The sequence below is a fragment of the Rhincodon typus genome, chromosome 7 (assembly GCF_021869965.1).
Source record: "Rhincodon typus isolate 14 chromosome 7, sRhiTyp1.1, whole genome shotgun sequence".
Lineage (NCBI taxonomy): Eukaryota > Metazoa > Chordata > Chondrichthyes > Orectolobiformes > Rhincodontidae > Rhincodon > Rhincodon typus.
In genome coordinates this window covers 2,745,865-2,756,072 of record NC_063338.1, presented here as the reverse complement: position 1 = coordinate 2,756,072, position 10,208 = coordinate 2,745,865, and the positions used below count along the sequence as shown (strand labels likewise).

General features: G+C 45.3%; 1 protein-coding gene across 1 annotated transcript in view; it reads right to left on the bottom strand.

The window, feature by feature from the left end:
* Window positions 1–8,144: 8,144 nt before the first annotated feature.
* The window catches only part of LOC109919238 (transient receptor potential cation channel subfamily M member 2-like), a 76,667-nt gene continuing 74,603 nt past the window's right edge, over window positions 8,145–10,208 (bottom strand). The window contains exon 18 of the mRNA XM_048598990.1: window positions 8,145–8,253. Coding sequence (XP_048454947.1) covers window positions 8,163–8,253 — 91 coding nt within the window. The 3' untranslated portion in view covers window positions 8,145–8,162. The remainder of the gene's footprint in view (window positions 8,254–10,208) is intronic.

The window sequence follows — 10,208 nt, the reverse complement described above, 5'->3', positions numbered from 1 at the left end:
GTCCTAAAGGATATAGCTGCTAGACTGGGTCTGTGACAGGTGGTGAGGGAAAAACATATTTGACCTCATCCTTACCAATCAGCCAGCTGTAAATGCATCTGTCCATGACAGTAACGATAAGGGCAACCACCACATAGTCCTTGTGGAGACAAAGTCCCACCTTCACATTGGGAATAATCTCCATCGTGTTGTGTGGCACTATCACCATGCTAAATGGGACAGACTTCAAATAGATCTAGCAATTTAAGACTGGGGCATGCATGAGGCACCGTGGACCATCAACAGCAGAAGAATTGTATTCCAGGACAATCTGTAACCTCGTGGTCTGGCATATCCTCCACTCAAGCATTACCATCAAGCCTTGGGATCAACCCTGGTTCAATGGAGAGTGCAGGAGGGCATGACAGGAGCAGTAACAGGCAGTCTTGAAGATGAGGTGTCAACCAGGTGAAGCCACCAAACTGTACTACTTATATGCCAAACAGCATAAAGAGCAAGTGGTAGACAGAGCTAAGCAATCCCACAACGAATGGATTAGGCCTAAGCTCTGCAGTCCTGCCACATCCAATCAAGAATGGTGGTGGGCGATTAAACAGCACCAGAGACTCGGGTTCAGTTCAGGCCTCGGGAGATTTTGTGAAGTTTGCACATTCTCCCCATGTTTGAGTGAGTTTCCTCTGGGTGCTCCGGTTTCCCCCCACAGTTCAAACATGTGTAGGTTAGGTGAACTGGCCATGCTAAATTGCCCATAGTAGCAGGGATGTGTACATTAGGTGGATTTGTCATGGTTACGGGGACAGGGTAGGAGGATGAGTCTGGGTGGGATGCTCTTCAGTAAATCAGTGTGGACTTATTGGGCCGAATAACCTGTTTCCATACTTTAGAGATTCTATGATTCTATGATTCACTGGAGGAGGCGCCTCCACAAATATCCCCATCCTCAATGATGGAACAGCCCAACACTTCAGTGCAAAAGATAAGGCTGAAGCTTAGGTAGCAATCTTCAGCCAGAAGTATCAAGTGAATGATTCATCTTGGCCTCCTCCAGAAGTCCCCAGCATTACAGATACCAGTCTTCAGCCAAATGGATTCACTCCACATGATGTCAAGAAACAGTTGGAGGCACTGGATACTGCAAAGGCTACAGGCCCTGACAACATTCCAGCAATAGAATTGAAGACTTGTGCTCTAGAACTTGATGTTCCCCTAGTCAAGCTATTCCAGTACAGTTACAACACTGGTATCAACTCGACAATGTGGAAAATTGCCCAGGTATGCCCTGTACATAAAAAGCAAGACAAATCCAACCCAGCAAATTACAAATTAGTCTACTCTTGATCATCAGTAAAGTGATGGAAGGTGTCATCAACAGTATTATCAAGTAGCACCTGCTCAGCAATAGCCTGCTCAGTGACACCCAGTCTGGGTTCCGCCAGGGCCACTCAACTCCTGACCTCATTACAGCCTTAGTTCAAGCATGGACAAAAGAGCTGAATCCCAGTGGTGAGGGGAAAGTGACAGCCCTTGACATCAAGGCTGCATCTGACTGAGTGTGGCATCAAGGTCCCTGTGCAAAATTGGAATCAATGAGTATCAGGAGCAAACTCTCTGGTGGTTGGAGTCACACCTGGTGCATAGGAAGATGGTCGTGATTGTTTGAACAAAAACAAAGTTGCTGAAAAAGCTTAACAGGTCTGGCAGCATCTGTGAAGGAGAAAACAGAGTTAACGTTTTGGGACCGGGACCTTTCCTCAGGAAGGGTCACCGGACCCGAAACGTTAACTCTGCTTTCTCCTTCACAGATGCTGCCAGACCTGCTGATCTTTTCCAGCAACTTCGTTTTTGTTCCTGATTTACAGCATCCGCAGTTCTTTCAGTTTTTATTTCGTGATTGTTTGAAGTTGGTCATCTCAGCTCCAGGACATCTCTGCAGAAGTTCTTCAGGGTAGTGCCTTAGGCACAACATCTTCAGCTGCTTCATCAATGACATTCCCTCCATCATAAGGTAAGAAGTGGGGATACTCACCGATGACTGCATTATGTTCAGCACCATTCATGACTCCTCAGATACCGAAGCAGTCCGTGTTCAAATGCAACAAGATCTGGACAATATTCAGGCTTGGGCTGACAAGTGGCAAGTAACATTCATGCCACACAAATGCCAGGCTATGACCATTACCAATATGAGACAATCTAACCACCACCCCTTGACATTCAATGGTGTTACCATCACTGAATTCCCCCACTATCAACATCCTGGGGGCTATCATTAACCAGAAATTCAACTGGACTCACCACATAAACACAATGGCCACAAGAGCAGGTCAGATGCTAGAATACTACGATGGGTAACTCAACTCCTGACTCCCCAAAGCCTGTCCACCATCTACAAGGCACAAGTCAGGAGTGTGATGGAATATTCCCCACTTGGCTGGATGAGTCCAGCCCATTAAAACTCAAGAAGCTGGACACCATCCAGGACAAAACAGCCTGCTTAATTGACACTAGCCATGCATCCACTCCCTGCACCATCAACGTTCAGTTGCAGCAGTGTGTTCTATCTACAAGACACATTGCAGAAATTCACTAAAGATTCTCAGACATCACCTTCCTAACCCATAATCACTTCCATCGAGAAGGACAAGGACAGCAGGTATATGGGAATACCACCATCTTCAAGTTCCTGTCCATGCCACTCACCATCGTGATTTGGAAATATATCATTGCCGCTGGGTCAAAATCTTGGAATTCCATCGCTAATGGCATTGTGGGTCAACCCACAACAGGCAGGCTGCAGCAGTTCAATAAGAAGGCTTACCATCACTTTCTCAAGGGCAACTCAAACGAGCAATAAATGCTTGCCAGTCAGCGACACCCACATCTCGCAAATGAATAAAAAAAAAAGTCGCTAACAAGGAGTGTGTGTAAAAGCAGACTATGTGATAACAAGGCCTGCTGTGTGGGTTGGGACAAGGACAGTGGGGAGATCAAGCCCTAAATTTATTGAATTGGTTATTGAAAGTCCAAAAGGCTACAGGGTCCACAAGTGGAAAATGAGATGCTGTTCTTCAAGCTTGCTAGAGCACTGCAGCAAGGCTGAGACAGAGATGTTGGCCAAGGAACAGGATGGCATGTTGAAGTGGCAGGCAATTGACAGCTCAGGGTCATTTTTGTGGATGGAACATAGGTGTTCTGTGAAGTTGTCACACAGTCTACACATCGTTTCCCGAATGTAGACGAGATTACATTTTGAGCAGCGCATGCAGTCAAAAGTGCTTTACCTGAAGGTGTGTTTGAGCCCTTGAATACTGAGGCGGGGACACAGTAAAAGGACAGGTGTTACATCTTCTGTGGTTGCAGAGGAAGGAGCCATGGAGTTATGGTGAGAAAAACCACCCTTCTGCATATAAGCTGGCATTTTCCTAGCTAACATCAGTTCTAGGAAAGATCACTGGGCCCAAAATGTTAACTATGATTTCTCTCCATAAATGCTGCCAGGCCTGCTGAACTTTTCCAGCATTTTCTAATTCTGTTTCTGATTTACTGGAGGCCGGTGCCAAGCAAGATAGGGAACAAGGTGGTCTTAGGAGAGATAGGAAGAGCCCATTCTCTCCAGGATCACTGCGATGCCTTCTCCTTCCTGCAACAATGTCCCGTGTAAGTGCAGAAGATACAACAGGATTATCCATTCTCTTCTCACCCCAAATACTACTTTTGGAGAAACTGACTTGCTTGTACTTCTTTCAATTTCATATTCAATTGGCTCATCATGTGGTCTCCAACCCATGTCCTCAGAACATTAGCCTGGAGTTTTGGATTGCTAATTGTGTGACGTCACCATTATGTTACACAACATGTATCCCCACAATTGCCTCGTGGTTATCTCTGCCACCTTGGACCAAGTCAGAAAAGGAGGAAGGTGGCAGCAATCTACCCAACTACATATTGGCATTGTGTGACAGTCAGCAGTACTCTCAGTCTGATCTCACCAAGGTCCCTTATAACAGCAGCCAGATCGCCTTTTGCTGTAATGGGACCACAGCACCAAGCTTCCCTACTGCAGGAGTGTTGAACACAGCTTTGTCTGCAGATAGTCTTGAAGGCAGACTGTGCAGAACCTGCAGGTAATTCGGGCTGTCACCAAGGCAAGGTTGGTAGGCCCAGGGCAACAGGGTATGCAGCCAGGATTGATGGGGTAGAGGAGGTTGGAGATGTGAAATACAGGGGTGTTTCCTCAATGGGCAAAGCATGACCAAACAGCAGATGGCCCTTTTGCCCTGCATATAAGTTTCACCATGTCTGACTGGAGCACCTGTAATCTTAGTGCCCTTCATTCATGGGTAAAATACCACTAGTAGTGGGACGCGGCTCTTAAGTTGTCATTTAAGGACATCAATTGGCCCAAGAATAAGTAGGTTGCAGGTTTGGCCTAGGACACTACCTTGGCAACTTCTGCAAAGATGTACTGGAGCTGAGATGACTGACATCCAACAACCACAACCATCTTCCTATATGCCAGGCCTGACTCCAGCCAGTGGACAGTTTACCCCCTGATTCTTATTGATTCCAGTTTTACTTGATCAAATTCTGCCTTGAAGACACTCTCTCATCAATTCCTAAACTCAGCTTCTTTTGTTCATGTTTCAATTAAGTTGGCAATGAGGTCAGGAGCCACATGGCCCTGGAGAAACTCAGTGACAATCTGTTTATTGGTTGGAAAGCCCAAGGCCACTCAATCTTGAATGGCCCTGGAAGCTCTGACTGGATTTCATGATCCCCAGGCAATTAGCTGCCTGCAGTCATGAAGTTTGCTCCTTTACAGAATGGGGTCCATTCCCAGATAATCCCAGGGTCAGTGGCTCTTCAACTCCAGTAGCCTCACTGGGAGTAGTTGCCACTGCTGTGACTAGAGTAGGTGTTGACCAGATAAGGTGGGACAGGCTCTAGACTTAAGATATCATTGTACAACTCTTGCGGCCACTCAGGAAAGTCCCAGCAATTCAGAAAAGAGAGGCAGAGGGGGCAAGTGTGAGGGCAGGAAGGTGGTCTTCCACCAGGGTCAGCCTTTGCCTCCAAGGAGGCACTTCTATCAGTGGCAAAGAGGTTTTGGGAGTGTCAATTTAGATCCTAAATAACCCATCTAGTCATCACTTCCATGCTTCCTTCTGCTACCCCAGCATTTTCAACATAGTGGAAGATTGAACCCAATGCCAGAGCACACCATGGCATGATTTGCAGCTTGGATAGTATTGCTGGTCATGTGGGTATCCTCTTCATTTGCCCCCTGTGAGATATCACAGTGCATCCCTCTCAACCACATCTACCTTTCCCTCATTTACCCTCTTTATCTGCCCAGAACATGAGGATAGATCTCCTACTTTCAGACTGGGTATATTCCCAGCAGTGGCCTTCATTCCAAGTGGCACTCTGAGACCATATATTGATGGCCATTTGACTGGCTGGTGGCTCTTAGAAACAGTTGCAACTAATAGCTGTGCTGCAGCAGTGGTCGGTGGTGAGAATGGCCCGTTAAGGCGGTGCCGATGGCCTAGAGATTGGAGTGGTGCCTGCACCATTCTGGAGGTGGGACTTGGTACTCCAAGATATAGACTTATCTCTTGCTTACCTTTTGGCTCTGTTAAACCTTTTAATTCTGGTTTTTGTAACCAACTGGGCGCCTGTGAATGGCAACTTTGTGCACTTTTTGCTGTACTTAAGTATTACTTATTATTATACTTAGTACATGTGACAAATAAATAAATCTAAATCTCAAAAAATCTAAATCTCAACCCAATTCACCAACAATGGACTGGAAAACAAGATATGAGCATGATTGCCTTTGACTTTACACCAGGATGTCATGTCCTTCGGTAAAAATCCAGCTTGCAAACTGAAATCAGTGCCCTGTAAGGGTCTAGTGGAAGATGTGGAGGTGCCAGAGTTAGACTGGAGTGGACAATGTCAGAAATCACATGACACCAGGTTATAGTCCAACAGGTTTATTTGAAAACACCAGCTTTTGGAGCCTCAGTCCTTCTTCAGGTGAATAAACAACTTAACAGCCTCCTCCCACTACCACTGGGTACCCATGAGTGAAGAGCACTAAGATTACAGGTGCTCCAGTCAGACCTGGTGAAATTTACACACAGGGCACAAGGGCCACCTGCTATTTGGTCATGCTTGCCCATCGAGGAAACGTCCCTGTATTTCACATCTCCAACCTCCTCTACCCTATCAATCCTGGCTGTATATCCCATTGCCCTGAGCCTACCAACCTTGCATTAGTGACAGCCTGAATTACCTGTATGTTCTGCACAGCCTGCCTTCAAGACTATCTGCAGACAAAGCAGTGGTCAACACTCCTGCAGTAGGGAAGCTTGGTGCTGTGGTCCCATTACCGCAAAAGGACATGGGAGTCAGGTGATCTGGCTGTTGTTATAAGGGACCTTGGTGAGATCAGACTGGGAGTACTGCTGTCTGTCACACAATGCCAACATGTGGTTGGGTAGTTTGCTGCCACCTTCCTCCTTTTCTGACTGGGTCGAAAGTGGCAGAGAAAACCACGAGGCAGTTGTGTAACATATTGGCAACATCACACAATTAGCAATCTAAAACTCCAGGTTAATGTTCTGAGGACATGGGTTGGAGACCACACGATGAGCCAATTGAATACGAAATTGAAAGAAGTACAGGCAAGTCAGAGGGATGGGCGTGTGGAATGCGCTACCGGCAGTGGTAGTGGAGTCAGATACTTTAGAGACTTTTAAGCGGCTCTTGGATAGGCACATGGAGGATAGTAAAATGTAGGGTATGCAGGGTAGATTGATCTTTGTAGGATAATAGGTAGGCGCAACATCGTGGGCTGAAAGGCCTGTACTGTGCTGTACTGTTCTATGTTCTATGTTCTCCAAAAGTAGCATTTGGGGTGAGAAGAGAATGGATAATCCTGTTGTATCTTCTGCACTTACGCGGGACATTGTTGCAGGAAGGAGAAGGCATCATAGTGATCCTGGAGGGAATGGGCTCTTCCTATCTCTCCTAAGACCACCGTGTTCCTTATCTTGCCCGGCACCGGCCTCCGGTAAGTCAGAAACAAAAGCAGAAAATGCTGGAAAAGTTCAGCAGGCCTGGCAGCATTTATGGAGAGAAATCATAGTTAACATTTTGGGCCCAGTGATCCTTCGTCAGAACTGACGATAGCTAGGAAAATGTCAGTTTATATGCAGAAGGGTGGTTTTTCACACCATAACTCCATGGCTCCTTCCTCTGCAACCACAGAAGATGTAACACCTGTCCTTTTACTGTGTCCCCGCCTCAGTATTCAAGGGCTCAAACACACCTTCAGGTAAAGCACTTTTGACTGCATGCGCTGCTCAAAATGTAATCTCGTCTACATTCGGGAAACGATGTGTAGACTGTGTGACAGTTTCACAGAACATCTATGTTCCATCCACAAAAATGACCCTGAGCTTTCAATTGCCTGCCACTTCAGCATGCCATCCTGTTCCTTGGCCAACAGGCTTGCTGCAGTGACCTAGCAAAGCTCAGCGCAAGCTGGAAGAACAGCACCTCATTTTCCACTTGTGGACCCTGCAGCCTTCTGGACTTTCAATATACAGTTCAATAAATTTAGGGCTTGATCTCCCCACTGTCCTTGTCCCAACCCACACAACAGGCCTTGTTATCACACAGTTTACTATTACACACACTCCTTGTTAGCCACTAATTTTTTTTTTATTCATTTGCGAGATGTGGGTGTCGCTGACTGGCCAGCATTTATTGCCCGTTGTGAGTTGCCCTTGAGAAAGTGGTGGTAAGCCTTCTTATTGAACTGCTGCAATCTGCCTTTTTTGGATTGACCCACAATGCCATTAGCAAGGGAATTTCAGGATTTTGACCCAGCGGCAATGATATATTTCCAAATCACGATGGTGAGTGGCTTGGACAGGAACGTGAAGATGGTGGTATTCCCATACACCTGCTGTCCTTGTCCTTCTCGAAGGAAGTCGTTGTGCGTTAGGAAGGTGCTGTCTGAGAATCTTTGGTGAATTTCTGCCATGCGTCTTGTAGATAGAACACACTGCTGCAACTGAGCGTTGATGGTCCAGGGAGTGAAATCTTGGCTTGTGTCAATCAAACGGGTTGTTTTTTAATCAACTGGCTCAGACAGGCTGTGACACATATCCAGGGCATGCGTGACTTGAATTTGGGCCTCCTGGTTCAGAAGTTGGGATATCATCACAGATGTGTCTTCTTCCCAAAGGAAGAATAGGTTGACCATGTAAAGAGACACAACAGAGATTTAGACAAGACTGCCAGAAGAGAAAATTCTGCCTATGCTGGAAATCTGAACTAAAAACAGAAAGAGCAGGAAACACTCAGTTGTCGACAGCTGGCAGAGTTAATTAGCTTGGCTTGTGGGACAGTGAGGACTGAATTCTGAGAGAGTTCAATTAGAATGGGTCTGAACTTTCTGGAGCTTAAAAAACTGAGAGGTGAGCACTTTGAGATGTAGCCATCATTGAAATCTTGACAGTGTGCATGTCAAAAAGCTCCTTCCCCTGCCTGGAGAGTTACAGAACTGGCTGAGGAGTCTTTAGGCTGATGTGAGGGGAATTTTTTTCACGCAGAGGGTTGGTTAGCTTTTGGAATTCTCCAGCCCAGGGATTCAGGATGATGTGTCGATAAGTACATTCAATAACGAGGCCCCTAGGTCTTTGGTCACTAAGGGAATAGAGGGCACAGAGACTAGATTCAAAGAATGTTGTAAAGTGATGTGAAACTTCAGCTCTGATCTTGGTTAATGATAGAGCAGGCTCAATCTCGGATGTATTCTTTCTACTTCTTGTGTTTCGAACACTGATTAAAAATAAGTACAGGTGAAGATAAAAAGATATGAAAACACAGGAAAGGTGATATTTGGGGCATGATAGAGCATGACAATGATAAAACAAGCATAGGAACATTGATAATAGAGACTGGAGGTGGCTATTCAGCCCTCAAGCTTGCTCCACTATTCAATAAGGTCATGACTGAAAATCCATCCTGAGGTGATATTCACGTGCTTCCCCCTTATCTTTTGACATCATTACTCGTTAGAAATCCAACAATCTTTGTCCTAAACTTACTCAATGATCAAGTGTCCACAGACTCTGGGATACAGAATTCCAAAAATTTACCACCTTTTGAATGAAGAAATTGCTCTTCATCTCAGTCCTAAATAGATATACCTTATTCTGAGACTGTATCCCCTGGTTCTAGACCCCACAGGCATGGTAAACATTCTTTCTATATCTGCTCTGTCTATTCTCTTAAGAATTTTATACGTTTCTATGAGATCCTCTCTCATTCTTCTAAACTGCTGTGAACACAGGTTCAATCTCTTCAATCTCTTCTCATAGCACAGTCCCACCATTCCCTGATTCAGTCTGATAAACCTCCATTGCATAAATCCTGCCTATGTATATCCTTCCTTAGGCAGTGGACCAGAACTGTACACAATGCTCCAGATGTTGTCTTACCTATGTTCTTTACAATTGAAGCTACACAACCTCGCTACTGTGCTCAAATCCTCGTGATAAAAGCCAACGCATATTTACATCACAAATAGCTTGCTGCACCAACATGTTAGTTTACGAACAAGGACACCCAGGTCCCTTTGGATATGAACACTTTCCAATGTCAGTTCATTCAAGAAATATTCTGCATCTTCGTTCCTCTTTCCAAAAGTGGATAAGCTTACACGTGTCTACATTATATTCCATCTGCCATATCCTTCACCACTCATTCAGTCTCTCTAAACGCCTAATGTCTCTTTGCATCCTCTGTACAACTCACATTCCCACCAAGTTTTATATCATCTGCAAACTTAGAAATATTGTAATCGATCCCCACATCTTCACATTGATATAGATTGTGGACAGCTGGGGTCTGAGCACTGATCTTTGTGACACCTCTGGTCACACTCTGCAAACCGAAGAATTACCTATTTATTCCTACACTCTTCTTTCAATCCTCAATCCATTTCAGTTTATTATTCCCAATCCCACGTGTTTACCACCCTCTTGTTTGCTCATTATTTGAAGCCTTCTGAAAATTCAGTTACAGCAAATACGCTGGTGCCTCTGTACCTTTTCTGTTAGCTCCATCCTCAAAAAAACCCCAACAAGTTTGTCAAATATGATTTTCCTTTCATAAATCCACTTTGA